This window comes from Parus major, chromosome 8 (assembly GCF_001522545.3).
Source record: "Parus major isolate Abel chromosome 8, Parus_major1.1, whole genome shotgun sequence".
Taxonomy (NCBI): domain Eukaryota; kingdom Metazoa; phylum Chordata; class Aves; order Passeriformes; family Paridae; genus Parus; species Parus major.
Genome location: NC_031777.1, coordinates 14,799,793 through 14,818,971, shown reverse-complemented (window position 1 = coordinate 14,818,971; position 19,179 = coordinate 14,799,793). Strand labels below are relative to the sequence as shown.

The 19,179-nt window shown below is 38.1% G+C and overlaps 1 protein-coding gene across 4 annotated transcripts in view; it reads left to right on the top strand.

The window, feature by feature from the left end:
• The window catches only part of BRDT (bromodomain testis associated), a 49,382-nt gene that overhangs the window by 12,764 nt on the left and 17,439 nt on the right, over positions 1–19,179 (top strand). For 3 of the 4 annotated variants that reach the window (XM_015635587.2, XM_015635586.2, XM_015635580.2), the window contains exons 3-7: positions 2,791–2,835; positions 14,342–14,583; positions 16,669–16,806; positions 17,542–17,671; positions 18,507–18,682. In XM_015635587.2, the coding sequence (XP_015491073.1) occupies positions 14,392–14,583; positions 16,669–16,806; positions 17,542–17,671; positions 18,507–18,682 (636 nt within the window). In that variant the 5' untranslated portion in view covers positions 2,791–2,835; positions 14,342–14,391. Of the gene's footprint in view, positions 1–2,790; positions 2,836–7,866; positions 8,124–14,341; positions 14,584–16,668; positions 16,807–17,541; positions 17,672–18,506; positions 18,683–19,179 lie in introns of those variants that run through there. The other variant, XM_033516503.1, reaches the window with a different exon arrangement.

The window sequence follows — 19,179 nt, the reverse complement described above, 5'->3', positions numbered from 1 at the left end:
TCATATGTACTTCAATTAGATTCAGTTAGATTTTCATTAGGATGCCAATCAGCATTTTTTCCCAGCAAAAAGACACCAAAGTGTGTGCAAGAGCATCATCTGTGTCACCTGACAGACAGGAAAGCAAATCAGGAAAGAAAAGCACACCTGGAGTCTCCTAGACCCCTGTGCTGGAGGTCAGTAGAAGATGGTCCAATACTTCCTTTCCCTAGCCCTAGGCAGCCAGAGGGGTGCCTGGCAGTGCCCTGCCCCTGCAGAGGGACACAGGATTCCTGGCAGGAGCAGTGGGAGCTCCGGCTCCTCACCAGCAGTACCAGGGGTACCCGACCAACTCGAGCTACATTGATGGCCCCAACACTGAAGTAGCAGCTTGTAACCCTAACTCATAGGAGGTTGAGCTGGACTTTTCTTGCACCCTATGACCTGGGAAACACACACAGATTCCCCCTAAAACTAACAGGTGTCAGGGCACTGCAAGGACCTCATTCTACATCATGGGAAATTACTGCCATCATTGTGCAGTGTTGTGCTGGATCAGGCCCATGGGTCAACTGGTGCAGAGCTTTGCCCTTGGCCACAGCTGCCTCATAAAACATCAAGGTGTTTTGCAAGAGGTAGTCACACCTGCCTCAGGTAAAGATTCTTCTAGACCCCATAAGTCAGTAGTGTGTTTATCTCTCCTCTAAAATATTTAATTCTTTACTTAACATTATGTCAAATCTGAGTAAGGATGGGGTTTAATTTTGTTTTGTTGGGTTTTATTCATGGCCAACTCTTTTCCTAAATCCAAATAAACTCTAGATACACTGAAATAATGATTTCCCCAGGGACAATATGCATTGCATGAAAAAAAACTTCCCTTCAATTTTGCAGGCAAAACATTTCAGTTTCATGACTATCTTATTCACTATGTTTTGTAAGATAAAGTGAACAGTCATTCCTTCTCTAACTTAGCAACATTGGCTATTGCTTTTTAAAACCAAATGAGTTATGGCACATCTTATTTATCTAAGGTATATAACTATCTTGAAATTTTTCACCTCTCTCAATTTGAAATCTTTTCTGCATTTTTATCATTTCTTTTGACCAAATTAATCTTGATGTAGCCTGGTGTAATTTGGTAATGGGGAAAGGCATTGCAGCAGCAGGAATCTTAGGAACATCTGTGACAGATACTCTGTCTTTTATGTTCCTGTTACATTCACAGTGCACAATGATGAGATGCAGGGAAAGTCCCTTGCGTGAGTGCACACGGGGAATTGAGGATGCCTTGCAAGCAACAGCACTGGGCTTTCTGTATTCATAGATGTCAAAAACACAAATAACATCTCTATAATTTTACTTAGAGGCAAAACATTTTGCCCAGCAATAACAGAAGACAGTTTCTCTCTGTATTAACAAGAAGTAGCAGTGCAGAAAAGTGAAATGTTTCCAGCACTGAGGTTAATAATTTTAGGACATGTCCAGTAGCCCTTGTTGGAAACCTTGTACAAATGAGAACTGGCATTTGCCAAAATTTTTTTCAGGAAGGAACACTGAAAGAATTGAAAGCTATTTCAAATTAATGAAAAAGTAAATGGCACATTAAAAATTTTACAGAATATGTATTCAAAAGAACTTCAGCAACACAATTCAATTTAGGTTTCCCAAGAGCCTCAAAAAAAAGAGAAAGTATTGAATAGGCCTTTATTCATATTTCATGAACTATCAGAATTATTTATGTTCCTACATAATTTTGCAGAAAGCTACAGCTAACTGAGCACCACCTGAGAAATTTACATGTTCTGAGTAAAATCATACAGGCAAGATTGCTTCAGGTGGTAAATTGTACTTTCATCCTCAGATTCTCACTACAGGACAATGATACCTGAACACAAGCAGAATTTGCACAGAGAAGCTAGTCTGAGATTCCTCTCAGGGTTTAATTTGTTTGGTAACATCGCCAACAAGCAGGGGCTTATTCTGCAAGAGTAAACTGTCACAAGCCTCATATTTACAAACTGCTGTGGCTGTAATGAAGCTCAACCCCACCTCTGTTCATCACATCCATCAACACTTCACACTTCCCAAAATTTACATTAATGCATGTAGTACAAAGTTTTCATAGAATATTTTAAGTATCCTGTAAGAATCCACTTCAGCTCCTCAATCTAGCTATTCAACTATCTATAAACAAATTTATTCAAAAGAATTACTGTACAATTATGCAGCTTTAAAATTAATGAGCCGCAATATGAAACAGTAAATCAGATTTTTCACTTATTTCATATTTTCCTAGATCATAACTTCTAATAAAGTGGAAGAAAGGACAAGATAAAAACTTCAATTACTGTTAACAATAAAAAAACTTATATTTAAAAATCTATAATCACATAACCATTATACATATAGATCTGTACATATTTTTTTTTCATTCTAAACAGTGAAATGTCTCAGTTATATTAAAATTATGCAAACAGAAATGAAGAGTATCTGCTATACTACAGAAGTAACTGCTGTCTCTGTTCTCTGGCAGCCATAGAAAAATAGCTGTGGAAATGCAAACAAATAAAAAAATTCCACCTCCTTTCCAACAATTTTCCAACAATTATGTTGCAACTGCAATTCAACAAAATATGTTTTCAAAGGGCAGTAATTAATTTATTATTCTGCTATAAACCTATTTGCAATGCCAGCCTAAGATTTTAACTTGATAGAAAATGATACTTTTATTTCTGATTAACTTTTCATTTTAGGTATAATTCTAAAATAAGTTCTATATTACTAAACTGACCTTTGTTTTCATTTCAGTAGTCCTCCTATAAGAAGAAGCAGAACAGCAGGACCTGAAATAATGTAAGGTATCTGGTTAATTAAAAAAGGCTTCATAAAGCAAGTTTTACCATGTTAAATCTACTTGGGAGTTATTTCTTCTTTAGTGAAGAAAAAGATATAGTTCATAATTATTCATTTTTAATTCTTGACTAGTGAAGTCAAGAGCCATGGTGCCTCATGAGAGCTGTGAGAAATCCTAGGTTTGATCCAGTTCTTATTAACTTTAACAGACGCTCCAGTTTTCCCTTGATATCTCCACTGTACTACAGGCAAACAATCCTTTTTATTTCTTTTCTTCTACCCTTTCACATATAATATAATTGTTTATAATGAAGTAAGAAGTAACTATTTTCTGCTTAATATAACTATCATTTCATTCATTTTTTGATATTATTAATTTTAATGATTGAATTGATTAATTGGATTAATCAAATACTCAAACAAATACAGAGCACTTACACCTTCTACAGAATTACAGGAGTTTAAATCTATTTTAGGACTAAACTCTTAACATATCACATTCTTTTATGATACAGCTGCAATTTCATCTGGCACTCACTCAGCACAAGAACTTACAGAAACAGCTGAGAACATACAAAGTACCTGGATGCCTTTTTTCTCCAATATGGACATTGCACATATTGGATTCACAATAATATGTACACAAAGTACTGTGGGATTTGTCCCCTGCTGAATAGGGAAGGCTGAAAGGTCACACTGGTAATGAGTCGAGTAATATCTCTGCATTTAGAACATTCCAGTTCTGGATGGATACCACAGTGGATTTATGTTTTTAAGAATTACCTGGAAAAGGTATAGGAAGAAATGAAAATAAGTTGCACAGTTTTTTTTTACTTGGAGGCTGAAAAGCTGTCCAGAACAATTTGCTCTTAATGGCTGTTTTAGCTCAGAAGAGGCCCTGAAGTGAAGAATAAACAAACTGTCACAGGAACAGAGAGTAAGTCTCTTAAGATCAGGGTTAAGGTTCCTTGGTACAATTGCTCTGGGCAAAACATTACTGCATCTTGGATTAATCTTGGCATATAGATAAATATAAAGGTACAGCACTAATGTACATGTAATGCCTTTTCTGTAACCCCTGCACATGCAATATAGTCAAAGGCATCATGCAAAATACAGCATCCTGCGAAAATGAAATGGGAATTCTAAATATGTTGAAAGAGAGGTTTAGAAATTCAGAAAGCTAGATAATAATAAACAAAAGTTAGATAAACAGGCTCTGCTGTCAGTCTTACACAAGTTGTATTGCCCTAGTTTAAACTAAAACAGACTCCAGCCAGCCATTTATCTCAAAAAACCAGTTTTCCCATCTACAACTTGCCCTCAGCTTTTTCTCCCCCCAAAAAGCCTCAACAATTTTTTTTAAAGATTATTTTAACATACTTTGACCCTCCCATGAAGAAAACAAAATATGCATAGTAGAGTTTCATGCTGGAGGGGTAAATCCTCCACATAAGTATTTAAATATTATTACATTATTGAAAAAACTCTCCATTTTGCAGCAGTTAGAAGAAAGGTTCTGCCAAAACCCCTTTTTCTTCTGTTTCATTACTTGTTCTCACTGAGTGCCAGAGTTCTGCATCTAGGCACCTCTCACGCCCAGAAACATCTCTCTCCATACACTCCCCTGCCCATTCCACCCAAAGACGTTTCAGCCCTTGAAGCTGGGTCCCAGGATGCATTCTTAACCTGAGCACTCTGTTCTCCTTTGCCACCTTCAAAGTTCAAAGCCCCTATAGGAATTGTTCAGCTTCAGGCAGCGGCCACATGCAGAAGCTGGGACAGTCCAGTCCTAGCTGGAGGAGATGGGATATAGCAAGGACCTCTCTCTCAACTCTGCCCATGTGAGGTCCCCACTCCCTTTCTACAGACTGTAGCCTTAATCATCACAACACCTCGACCCCTGGAAAAGTCACATATCACCACATTGATACAGTGATAAACATTTCCTACAAGGACTGTTAATACTGCAAGAACAGAGCTGCAAATCCACACTGTTTATCTTTCCTCATTTACTTGCAGAGCATAGCTAAGAGGATGAAGGAGGAGAAGACATTCTAATAGCAAGCATGTGCATCCCAGTGCAGCATTGTGTTATCCTTCCTCCCCCCTAATAAATAATGCTGGTCAGCATTACCTATTAGAACAAGAGCAGTGACAGGCTATCAGATTTCTGGACTGGGCAAACTCCCCAGGACTGGGCTGGTCACTTACTAAGCGTCTCCATTTGCTGATCCACTGCTCCCTTCACAGGCTCCTTGGCACAGAGAGCTGGAATATTCCCACTGGCCTCAAATATTAGTTCTTTTTTCCATTATAATATTTGAGCAACTGTTGTACTCTCCAGGAGTTCTCTGGCCTGAAACAAGTTAGAACCAGCACTGGTAATAGAGGATGACCAACTTCTTATATTGTTAAACTGTCCTTAACATTATGTGCCTGTGGATGCTAATAGCAAGAGCCGCTGCTGACATGCACAGAGCAGGGAGTGTTTAGCAATGGAGAAAAGTCAAGCAGGCCTTGGATGAGTTTTCCACAGAAGTGGATGCAGAATGCACAGGCAGAAACAGGAGGGCGAGTTCCTTGCAGATGGATAGAGGCTTAGGAGCAGGACCTCGTGCTTGTGAAATCAGTCACCAGCCTGGGGACAAGAGCTTGCGCACACAGTTTCATAGTGGCTTTTGTACCAGCTTCAACACCAGTGCCACTGCTCTGAAGCACCAGCACCCATATGCTCAGTTTCCAGCCACTTCACACAAGCAGTTATAACTGCTTAAGTCTGGGAATGCAGAGTTCTTCAGATATCTATTACCAATGTAACTGACCTTCATTACTCTAATTATTAGGGGCTCATATAATTTTTCTGTAGCTATTTTAGGTTTTTTAAGCACATAAAGGTACATATCTTTTCAAATCAAATTTCACCTGAGTTTTTTTCTCTGTATGTGAACAAGTACCTAGTAGGCTTAAAATGGTTGGCTTTAATTGAATACTTAATGATTTGGTTTGTTGTTAAAATACATTGCTATATAGGTTCTACACCCAGGAAGAACCAAGGAATGAATTACTAAGCTTTAAAAAATTTGCAAAATGTCACAATCATCTAAAACTTAAAGCCATATTAAACCTATAAAACATATGGTCACTTAACACCTAAAAATCTCCCTAAATCCATAAACCCATAAAGCCTGTGACAAATTAACTGGTGGTTGTACAGTTAAATCTAATTAAAATTTTATTGAAAGTGTTCAAGTCTTATGGCTCCCCTCAGAAATTTACTTCCTATGCCCCTTGGAAGTAGATATGCAGGCTATATCATAATTCCCCACCCATCTTGAGCCAGCCCCAGGAACAATGGGACTTTCTGGTTGCCCATATCAGCCCTCTACACAAGCAGGCTCCTGAAAGCACACCATATAGAAATACTTTTGGGTCTAGAGTGCAAGGTTTTTTAACTCAGTCTAATTGAGGGCCCTAAGAACACTGGTACCCAAATGGATTTTTGTCACCTGCATCAACCTTCATGCAGTTCAACAAAATCACCTCTTGCCACTGTCAAACATTTACAGCCAGTTCTACTATCCCCGGCCATTCTATGTTAAAAAAGTTCCATTTGTTGAGCAAAGGCAATAGTGAGGAACCTCCTTGCTTCCAAAAAAAAAATAAAATAATGACACATGGTAAGGAGCAAGGTCACTAGAAATGAGTTTTTATACAAACAGGCAGTTAATCTACTAAAGACACTGGAACTGTGCAACTCAACTGTTCTGAATTTATTGAATTGACATCCACAACTGTGCATTGACTTAGGATGCAGTCTGTAAAAGTTTAGAATAATGTTTTCTTGGAATTTATGTATACATTTTCTCTTTTTAGAGGATAAGGTGGCAGCAGATATGCCATCTATAAGATATTTACGAGTTCAAAAGCCTAATCTCTGAAAATAATTTATTAATTCTTATCTTCATTAATTTTGAGTAGACACATCATTAATCACTTAACAGACTCCATGGTCTTAAAACAGAGAACTGAACTGCCAAGACAAGTTTTAATTTTAATTTATACATGTATTTTTAAATTCTGATTTGTAATATACTGAAGATAAGTCAGCCTGTGATAGCTGCCTGGTGGCAGCAGGTTAGTGTCAGGGAGCAGCAGGAGCTGGCTGCCCCACCAGGCTGAATAAACACAAAGACAGCAGTGACAGTGGCCTCACCAGCAAGGTCCCCATCCCAAAGTTCCCAGGCAAGGTGAGTAGAGCAGGGCAGCCAACAGTAACCAGGGTCAGCTGATAGTTGGTGGTGACCAACTTCCCAGGTAAAGCCAGGAAGCCAGCTAACGATCAGGACTAGCAAGGATATGGCCAGGAATGGGTACAAGTACTACGTAGCTCAGGCAAGGGCACAGACCTGAGCCAAAAGAGGGAGACCCTGATGATGTTCCTCACAGCCCTTTCTCACATTGCTCTCTTTCCAGTTCTATCACAGCTGCACTGTGTCAGGGATGGCCTTGAATGCAGGAAAAAAACTAATCGTTCTCCCAAATGTAAACAACATCATGGCTTCAGCCCATCCCAAATAACATGACAGGACGTGGGGGGATGGTATTTAAATTAATAGAGGGGAGATTTAGTTTAGATGTTAGGAGGAAATTCTTAACTGTGAGGGTGGTGAGGTAATGGAACAGGTTGACCAGAGAAACTGTGGATGGAACCTTAGCAGTGTTCAGGTCCAGATAGAATGGGGCTTTGAGCAGCCTGCTCTATTAGGAGTTGTTCCTGTCCATGACACAGGGGTTGGAACCATATGATCTTTAAGATCCCTTCCAACCCAACCATTGCATGATTCAATGATCCCAAAGCCCGGGTCCCTTCACAGTAGTGCACAGTAGCTGCAGCATTCACACACCTGTCTGTGTCCTTGTCTGTCCTCCATGACCTATGCCTTCTGCATTTCAAGGAGAAAATGCCAATGATTTCACTAAATATCTACTCCACAGCATAAACAACTCACCTGCAAGTGTGAGCAGCCAACCCACTTCTAAAGCATGGATTTGAGCAGGCAAAACTCAGAAACACTTCCATCAGGATATAACAGTGGGCTAAAGTCACTACCTCACAAGGCACAGCAAGCTTTCCCATACCACAGACCAACACAGCTCCGTTGCTGAGGCACTCAGATCTCTGGGGTAGACCTCCACAGTCCTCAGGAGAAATCGCTCCAGGAGTATGGAAAGTATGGGAATACACTAATAGCATGCTTCTATCCCTGAAGCAGAAATTTCTGAAGGTAAGACTGACTGTCCCATGCTTGCTCACAAAACACAGAATTCCCTGAAGAATGACCATGTCCCAAGAACATCTAATCAGTCTTTCTGTCTGCCTGCAGAGCAGATGCCATCAAGCAAGCAAAGCCAGTGCTACAGCACCTGTCTGCACAGTGTGTAGAGAAGTACAGCTCCTCCTGTTCTGGCAGGTGCTTGTATGTACAGTGCCATGTTACTGTAAAGAGCAGTGGTCAAAGGTTTGCCTCTCAAATGCTGTTCTAGCAACATATACAAACTACAACCATATACAAACTTGTCCTACAGTTCTAAGGAAAGAGGAAGAAAAATCCCAGCAGCAAGCATATTCCTCCCTCACATTGTCTCACAGGGTTGACAAGTTTATTGGGGCAGAGACTCCTCATAATGCTCCAGTAATTTTGTTTCTGGCAGCATAGAGGTTGCCACAAATTACTACCACCCTCTGCAACACGGTGGTTCCTTTCCCTGGCTTCTTAGCATAACCTAGAGTCAGAGTTAACTTGGAATCAGAGTCCAGTCTTGAAAAATTTTTCCTTAAAGTTAATAACTGACTACCTGGCTTTATTTTTTTTCCATCACAGTGAATTCAGTCTGAATTTACTCTTTACAAATGCCACCAGGTGTGCAAATGTCACACTGGTCATACATTCAATATCTGAATAGTGACATCATGCTTTCTGATGTTCTGAACATGCAATCTGATATTAACAGTTAAGCCCAAAGTCACAGAACCACTGATTCTAGTTATCTTGAAACAAGCAGAATAAACTTTCACTAGTTCTGAGCTGACATCTACTGGCAGAAAACTGCAACAGTGCAACAGGAAATATGAAGAGGTATTTTCTTAAAGATCTCCAATTGGTACCTGGTGAATGATCTGGGATTTGAAAGGATAAGAGCTCATGAAAGTATGCATTTACGCAATTCTGCTGCAAGGGTACAATCTCTCACAGAAAATCAGGTACACAGCTTGGGGATGTAACTACACAATCATCACCTCAAATTTTGCATTTCAAGCATAACTTTGAGCCAATTTTATTCATGGAAATGACTGCTGAAATTAATTTTAGTCAGATCTGCTTTGGGTTAGCTTCGACCATGAAGGGTATGAACACATAATAGCTTGCAACTGTGTTAAAGCTGTTCAAAAAGTTCTTATGTTTCAGCTAAGGCACAGTAATTAATAACATGTACATTACCCTAGCTGGCTGTAATATTGAGCCACCTCAGCTTGCACAAAGCCACCATTGAAGATGATTAAAAACTCAAATAACGCTCAGAAAAATACTGTTTTCTCAGGGAATCAACTCTGAGAACATTACTTCAACAAATTCAATTCAGTGAGCATACAAGGCTGTGGATGCATCTTTTCTACCCTCAGTTTCTCATACAGCACAAGAAGAGCTTGACAGCATGGGAGGAACCCAAAACTTTGATACACATGGAAAGGCCACTCACATTCTTTGGATTCAATCATATGACAGCAGCACAGTTATGCCCACACCATAACTGCAAAACAGAAATTAGATCCCTGATTTAAGGCTGAACACATAGGATTTTATCATGTACCATTGCTTTAAGAAAACATTAGAGGACTTCGTAGAAAAGAACAGCTTATTTCCTGAAATATATATAAAGGACATCAAATGAAGGAAAAGAAAAAGGTGAAAATCAGGCTTAGTAAACTGAATTTTTTCCCATTCTTTGCACCCTAGTTAGTTCTAATAACCACAAATTTACTGCTGATATTGAGTATCAACATCCTGGGGAGTACAAAAATACACTGAACAAGCAAGTAATTTTCCCTTGGCAAGCTATTTAAATCTTTGGTTGTGAAAAGCATGCTGAGAATTTCATCCTGCTAATTTTACACTCAATAAAGAGAGTTCCCTTTTCCGCATCAGAGGAGTTTGAAATTTTTTTACCATTCTCTCTCCATCTCTGTAAGATGGCCAAAGGTCATGGGATGGGACAAAGAACTGACATATTATTGAACTTTTCAGAATAGTGCAATAAAGTTCTATACAGAGAAGCCTGGTAGCTGAGGGCTTCTTTTCCTGCTTAGTTTACAGAGGAATGGAAGTTTTCACAGGATGCCTCCCCATCAAAGCAGAGCAGCCCCCACATCCACATCCAGTTATGATCTCTGAAAGCACAGAAACAAGCTGGCCATCAAAAATGAAGGCCGGACCACAGTGAAATTATTTTGAGGAGTTAATTAATAAGAAACTATGGGAAAAGAAAATACTTAGAAGATCCAAGGAGCAAGGAGATACCTCTTAGCAATGCAATGAACAATGAGGCCAAGCAGGAGCAGAGAGACATGGTTTTTTATTGAGTGAGAAGCTGAAGTGTCGGAAGGAAGAGCAAGGAAGAAGAGGCTGCTTATTCACAGGCTGGTGAAGGCCAGGAGAGCCCCAGCAGGGGTGCCAGGAACATCTCACCAGCTGAATGTCAGAAATAATTGACTCAATTGTAATGTAAGAGTTTAGAAATTCATTTTCAGAGAGAGAAATAGATAGTTGCCAGCTGCATCAGGTGATGATGTAATATGTCCCCAGTCAGGCATCATTCTGCAATATCCCCTTGTCTGGACACTAGCTGAAGGCTGAGTGAACGAAGTGTGATATTTCTCCAGGTGTGAGAAAAATCTAATGGGTGAGAAAGCAAGCAGGAACAGTGTAACTTTCTGGGATGGATGCATTTTTTTCACTAACATTTCCTGTACATGCCTGTACAACTTTCATGGGTACTCTGCCATAGAGTCACAGATGAACGAAGGTTATGAATATCTAGAAAAATGATACAGTAAAGTAAACAGCTTAAGGAAACGACACTTTGCTATCATTTACCCTGATGAAAACCTAAGGCAAATCTGTTGAAGTTAGTAGGGTTATTCCAAACTTAGGGAGCTTTTCAAGTGCCATATTTGGCTCAATTTGTTGTATTAAAACAGTACTTATTAACCTGAATTTCTGTGTCTTACAGCGATGCAAAGCTGACTCCTATAATCACATTTAATTTGTGGGGAGCTTCAGTTTCTGTTACTCTGTTTCCAGTGGTTCTTTAAGCATTTGTTACTTGCATAGTTAGGGGACCTGTCATGCAGCATTCACTACCTGAAGTAGTGCTTTAAATGCTCTCACTAATTTTAACATCCTGAAAGGGAATACTTTTTGGAAATACAATTCTACTATTATAAATTAAAATAAATCAAAGTCTTCAATCACAAGTTTTCAATTTTGTTTGTGTTTCATGTGTTTGTGAGGGTGGTACCACAGTCTCAAAATTTCCAGGACATCTTGGTGGAAAAAAATAAGGGAAATAAAAAAAAGCATCATAATTACTTTCATTATGAGAATCCAAGCAGGTTTTGATCCCAAGCTGGAGCATAAATGTGAATGGAAACAAATTAAATATAAATCTGATTTTGCAGACCTGTCTTATAATAAAGCATGCTGGGGATAAAGCTTTTTAGGTGTTCTGAGAGAAACAACTGCTTAGTCAATAGCCAAAATTCAAAATAAGCTGGCTAAATTCCAAATATTTGTGGTTTTAATGACAGCAAATAAAATTTATTATGAAACAACCTGGTCCTCATTTTTATACTACTGTGTATTTAGTAAATAGATTTGTGTTTTAATTTAACTAATGAATCTGTGGTGCGAAGAAAAATATGAATACTGTACCACTCCTAACCAGAGATACTATTTATGTACTCTTCTTATACCATAACCTAGTGTGACCAAGGATAATTGATAAAACATAAGGATTCCCATCATGTTAATTTTAAGACTTAGAAGTTCAGGTAGGAAATCAAACCAAAATTCATCTAAGTATATCCAGTCCCCTTGTATCCCTCTACCCTATCTTGTTGGCTACTGAGAGAGCAGGTCTGGCACCAATAACTGTCTGGTGTGCTTTAGCCCTTAGCAGCTGTTCCTATTTTATGTTGATAACTTCCCAATGAAAACCATTGATAGGTTGCAGGTGTTTGACAGTTATTGCTGGAGAATAAGATGAGGGTGTGAGTAGGTATAAAGACTACTCTGTCTGTCTTCTAAAGCTCTCTTCTTCCTTCATCTCTTAGGGAGGGGAGGAAGTGAGTTGTGGCTTTCCCTAAAACTAAGGTAAAAAAGATGACTGATCTGCTTTGAGGGTGGAAGTTCAGTTTTGAATTGCCCAGGAGTGGTTGGTATTGGTTACAGTAATAGCTGTAAGTCAGTGTTTTCACAACACCTAATATTTATATGGATTGTGTTTAAAAAAAGGTTTGTTTGATGCATCCAAAGAGGAGTTTGAAGCATACAGAAATACTGTTTTATGGGTGTCTTTATGGAGATGGTTGTCCTTTTGAAAGAAGAAGTGGTGCTACTTGCAGTGAGAAGGTTGTGCTCTGTTCTGTGTAGCTTTAATGTAATTACCTAAGGGATGTTCTAATATTATTTATGAATCTTCAGTGTGATTATTGGCAAACACCTAAACAAAATTGGTGAAAAAGCCTTTGAATAATCAAATGTTCTTAGTGTGTAGAATCTGGTATACTGTCTGACTTTGTTCTGTATATGGTTTGCTAATATTTCTCCATGCTGCTATTCTTAACCAGTATGTGATGTGTACAGGTTTTATGCCGGTAGCTGTAATAATGAGCCAAAACAAAAAAGATATCTTTTCTGCATGCTTTTAGAGAGCACTCACTGATAGCAAATAATCTCTTCTTACCAAAGAAAGGAAATAAATTTGATTCACACAAGATGTGATATTTTGTCAAAAGCCTTGACTTCTCTAACAATGTAATTTATGTAAGCTATTTGCTTTTTACTCTTAAACTAAAAACACATTTCTATCAGCTTGGCTAAAAACTTCAAACTGGGTCTTAAGGAAGCACTCTAGATTTCTCTTTTTAAGACTACTTGGCCTTTGAGACCTTACTCAGCAGCTCAAGGACACATGGGGCTGGGAAGGGGTGGTTTGAAAAATATCGAAAAACTTAACTGGCTGGAATCTGATCACACTTTTTCTTCAGTATGCAAACATAAATTTTATTTTAAGATAGAGAAGAGTCTTCTGTGACTCACAAGCAGGAAGGTGGAGGGGAAGGTAGTAAAGGAGGGATTGACCAAAACACAGATTTGTGTCTGTCTTTAGAAGATGCAGTCTTATCTCTCTTGTTAGCATGGAGGTCAGCTTGCACAGCATAAAGGTTTTCAAAGCTAAGCTTCTAGGCCTAAGACACTGGTATGTACACAAAACTTCAGTGTCTTGGTTTTCTTGGCGCTCTTGATGCCAAGTTTGAGTATTTATTCTCAACTCTATGTAATAGTTTATAAAGTGTTTAAGAGATTAGATGTTACATTATGTTCTTATTTAAGTTAAATTAAATGTTGCTATTTACATGCTTGCTGCTGCAAGATTTTTTGCTAAGTTCAAACTGTACTCTTTTTTTCTCCTGTCTTCCATTTTAGTCTCCAAGTTTCTGATGGGGAAGGTGAACAGCTTGCTCTTGATATCATCTAGTGTGGGTTTTTTGGCAGAAAAAAGCAGGAAAAAATGAGTGTATCCTCATAGTTGAAAATAGTGTGTGATGGGCCTGGCTGGATTGTGAGGTACTTAAAACTACCTCAGAACCTTTCTTCTAGTGCTGGCCAGTTATAGGAGAGGCAGATCCTGTATGTGTCTGGATCTTTCCTTTCTAAGAGATATTTTGGTGAAAGGATTAGCATTTAGCTAATAACATGTGGTGGTGCATAGTATTCACTCTTACTAGCTAAGGTGTAGGCTTCAGGAGCTCAGAAGAGGTATGCTTTGAATGCTGAAATAAATAAATGAAAATAAAAGATGTGAGATCAGCAATATTTGCTGAGAGACTACTATTGTTGTAAGAGTGGGCCCTATGTACTATTGTAGCAGTGTGCTAATTACAGTAGCTATCTACCTTATGATCTTTTTCACACCTCATGAAATACATCATTCTGTTATAAAAAGCAGGCTATCATGTATTTTTTAGGAGAAAGCTATAGTATGCATCCCTAGACTCTAGGGGTACAGTATGTCCAAATAGGCACTTTAAAACCAATGTCTTGCTTAGAACACAAAGGTATGCCTTTAGTTACAGTACTGATATTCTACAAACAGAAGTGAATGTGTAAACAGCATTAAATCTAGATATCTTTGCTGAAAACTTGTGTTTCATTTCCTTCAGGTTAAATGCGTAATGATCTTTGAACAAGTGGATATACAACCTCGCTGAAGATGTCTGTTCAAAGCCAGCACCGGCCCATTATTATTAACCCTCCTCCACCAGAATACATAAATAACAAAGGTTGTGGATGTCAAACAAACCAACTTCAGTACTTACAGAGGGTGGTCATGAGAGCCATGTGGAGACACAACTTTTCCTGGCCATTTCACCAACCTGTAGATGCAGTAACACTGAATCTGCCTGTAAGAACCATTTTTGATCTGGAGTATTAGTATGTAAATTATGTGAATCAATTTTAAACAGGTTTTCTTCAAATGCAAGAGTTTATGGAAGACTATTTTTGCTGTTGAACTGCTGTCATTAATCCAAGTCTACAAGAAATGTGTTTTTGTTCTTAGAGAAATGCTACATTTTTGCTCATTTTTCTGATCTGGAACTAGTAAATCAGTATTTCTAAGGGATAATAATAATGCTTAAACAGGCCTGCTAGAGCTTCTGTATATTGGTGTTCAGATTTGTCTTCTGGTTTAGACATATTTATTAACACTGCATATGATGATTTTCTTTTGATGGAAAATCAGATCTGATTGACCCTGAAGTAATCAGACAAATCTGGAACCTTTTTGTTGCAGAGAAGTCATTACACCTATAGTATTTGTAAATTTCAAATCATTTTGCTCTGAAGTTTCTAGAGGAAATAAATGTCCCTGCAAAAATCGGGAAATAAAAAAGCTATGGTTCTCATCATACCATAGTGGAAGAACATCCTTCCATGAAATAGGAAATATGATGCTTACATTTTTCTGTTCTGCTGTGTGCATGCTATTTATGCTACAACTTAATTATAACAAAGTACATTACTATAATGTCTTGTGACACACAGTTTTCATCCAGGTATTTTTAAACCCCAATTTTGGATGTTTTCAGTCAAATGAAAACATAGGTGATTGGTACAATGGCATTTCAGATTACCTGGAAGATATTGCTCTTGGTAGATAAGTAGAAAGGTTTTAAATAAAACCAATATATGTTCCCTTGGATTTATTTTTTTTTCCCCCTCCAACAGCTTAAGCATTGATATTTATTTCTCACAAATCTTCAAGATAAATTCTACTAACTCCCTGGTTCTGTTTAGAGCAGACAAAAGCCTTTATCTGTGGCTGTTTGTTGTGATATACTCATTTGGCCAGTTTGTACAAATGTACAGTCCAAGTGACTAGCTCTCTGTGTCTTTTCTTACCCTTTCTCCTTCTTGGAAGTAGCTGTCAGTTAAGGTTAATATTAAGGGGCACTCCATCAGAGTTGTGGCAATATTTGCTGTTGGCTTCAGGCCAGTTCTGCCTCTCTGGATTTCTAAGGCAGCCTCTTGACTTCTCAGAGTATGTATTAGTTCAGCCATTGCACAGTAACAAGCAAAGATCTGGCTCCATGGCAAGGACAATAAGAGTATTCTCCCCCTTTGCATTTCTCTTTCAAATTTTAGAAGATGCAGAATAGACAATACTTTATTATAAACTGAATTTTTGATTATTATTATAAACTGAGTTTTGATTAATTGCATTTTTGTTGTGGTAAATAGCCTGCACTCTGATGTAATTAGCTTTTCTATTTCACCAAAACAGATTAGCATAGCTTTAGAATGCTCTAGAGGTAGTAGTTTGTACAATTACCACGTGTATGTTACAATATATATATGAACTTTGTGGGGATATTTCCATTCCAGTTTCTTAAATGCACCATCAGCCTCATGGTCTCTCACTCACAAAGTTTTAGCTATGCTGCTAAAATAATCATGACAGTTCCCATTGCAGCTGCCTTTCAGTCATATTGCCACTTCTTCACTCGGCCAACCCTAAGAGGAGAGCCAATATAGCCAGGGATAAAGTATTTGGACAGCAATTATGAAAACTTTGCAGCTTCTTTTTGTTAGTGATGGAGACTTTGTTGAAGTTTGGCTTCTTTTTCCTCTGTTCTGTAAACTGGAGTGCTGCTTTGTGTAAATAGCTTTGAGATAAAAAATGAGAAGTGCATATACTTATAAAAAGTACTACTACCAGTAGAGCTCTGGATCCTATTGAAATGAATATTCTTTGGGACTTTGAATGATATATGTTACATGGAAGAACAGAAGGTGAAAATTTTCTGAACACCTACATTTTTGGTGTGACTTCACTTATGACTATAGAGGAAGGTTTTCCTTCAAATAAAACCTGCTCCTAATAGAATGCAATTCTCTCTTGCAATTTAGCTTTCATAACTAAATGTGTAAAAATCTTCTTGTCCTAATATTAAGGTATGTTTGTTGACTTATTCTTTCAATACCACAGGATTATTACACTATCATAAAAAACCCTATGGATTTAGGCACCATCAAAAAGCGTCTGGAACACAATTACTACACAAGAGCTGCAGAATGTATTGAAGACTTTAAAACTATGTTCTGGAACTGCTACATGTACAACAAGGTATGTAAAACAACAACTCTTACCAGTAACTGGTTTTACTGAATGATGCAAACAAGTCTAAAACAAGCACATGGTTATTAGGACATGCAGTAAGTTAGTTAACTTTTTCATTATTTTTTTTGAAAGTATTTTCTCTGAAATGTTGGGGAGGTTTTTTAGCTAGGGTTGACTGAGGACACAAGTGAAGTCTTGCTTGCTGTTCCAACAACTGAGTGCATGGTTTTTTCTGCACAAGGACTTCATATCCAAAATCTCTGGGGTTTTGCTGCAGAGCTCATGAACAGCAAGTACTATGTCACTGCTGTACAAGTCCATGGCTAGCAACCCTGAGCCACACTCTGTTCCTTCAACCACTTCAATCTAATGAAGTGTGAGTATCTCCCTGTGCTTGGATGTGTATTGGCTATGTCTTCGTATCTTTGAACTTCAACAGCTTCTTCAGAACACAGAGGCAAATGAGAGAGTTGCAGATTTGCAGCTTTGGCTGTTGCTGTAGGAGTATGCACAAGTAAAGGAGGATTGTTCAATAGCACAGTGAGAGAGTATTTAAATGGTGAAGTAATTTGCTTTAAAGTGAGCTGCAGGAGCAGGGATGGCAATGATTTCTAGACCTCTCTGGTACTGGTGGCTTTTTTCAATCTGTTACGGCAGGACTCTCTAGCCTGGTGGTTTTATGAAATCACTCCCATTACTGCAGCCTCTCCTTTACTGAATGGCACTGACCATATTTTTCAGCCAGGTGATGACATTGTGTTTATGGCCAAAGAGCTAGAAAAACTGTTTATGCAGAAAATAGCCCAAATGCCACCAGAAGAAAAACTACTGAGTTCCAATAAAGGAAAGAGAAAAGGAAAGAAGACAGAAGGTAAGACCTGTAATATCTGCTGAATTCGTAAAATATTAAGTAAGCAAAACTGAAAATGGGAAATCCTCTTTGTTACAACTCAACCCTGGAACAGTTTGGGCATTCTCCACTCTTTCCAGAACAATCAGACAAATAACAATACTGATATAAGGCTTTAGAAGGTGGTTTGTTATTTTTTGTTTGTTTTTTTTTTTTTAATTTAAAGGTTTGCCTGGTTTTCTTTTTAGGAAGTGCCTTCCAATTCAGAGACTGTCATGCTGCTCAGCATTGTGTTATGTAAACTAATAGGTGTGAACATCTGTGGGAATTAAATAGAGTAACAGCTAAAAAAGACATGAATAATCTAATCAGCCTAACCAAACACAGAAAAACATTGGTCTAAACTGTTCTCAGATCTCAGTAGTGAAGATCTGTAATATTGCTAAGCAATATATGCAGATATTAACTATGCTTATGAAACATGAACCTACATGATGTAGTCTGCACTCTTTGCTGCTTGGTCTTTGTAGAAAACAACACTTGTTGGCAAAAACATTTTTACAATATACTAAGTGTAGTATGATGCCTCTTTAATCTTTGGTCTGAAATTAATCCACACTTTCTTGAAGCCAAATAATGTGTAACTTGGCATGATATGCTAACTGAAGCACTAATGGTGTGAGTAGAGGAGGATACCAACGTTGCTGTAAGTAATAAACCCTCTAGTTTGCATTTATTTATGGCATTCCTATATGGAAGAGTGGTTGTGTTGACAACTGGTCAATTTGACTGTGAAATAAATTAACTGCAACATTTAAGACTTAACTTCTAAATTGTCCTGTGTTAAAATAACTAGAAACATGGCAGCCCAACCCTGGGACTTCAAATGAACAAAGCACAAATGAGCACCAACAAGCTGAAAGCAGTGAGCAGCCTCCAGTGATGACTCAAGAGCAACAGCAGGTGACACTGGCTCCTTTGTCTGCAGCTCAGCTGACTGCTTTAATGCCAGCTGCAGCCTCTGTAACAAAAGTAAGTTTCCTCAAATGACTTTGAGAAAGAAAGATACTGAAATTGCTCCTTCGGCACTGATGGCAAAACCTGTATGTTTTTGAAACTTTTGTTGCAATGGAAGCTAGTAAGAGATCTCTATTAAGTCTGTCTCTACTAAATAACCAGGTCATATTAATTCTTTGGATGATTGCTTGGCACATATTTTCTTATAAATGTGGTTTTAAAATATTGTTCTTGTTCTCAAAGAAACAAAATTAAGATGATCATTCTTGAGGTGTATTACAATATACACTTCTGCAGGCTTCACCTTGAGGATAATGGTTTTAGTACTAAAATAAAGCTCTAAGTTCTATTTACGAATTTCTCATGTTTTTTATGTAAATCAAATGCTTGATTCTTCAAAAATTAGCATGTTTGCTCAAACACTGTGAAGCTAGCTTGGAAGGCGTTTGTAGCTCACAAAAGTAAATTCTTGTTTCTTCAATCTGAGTTGTATGTGAGCATCTGAAAAACAC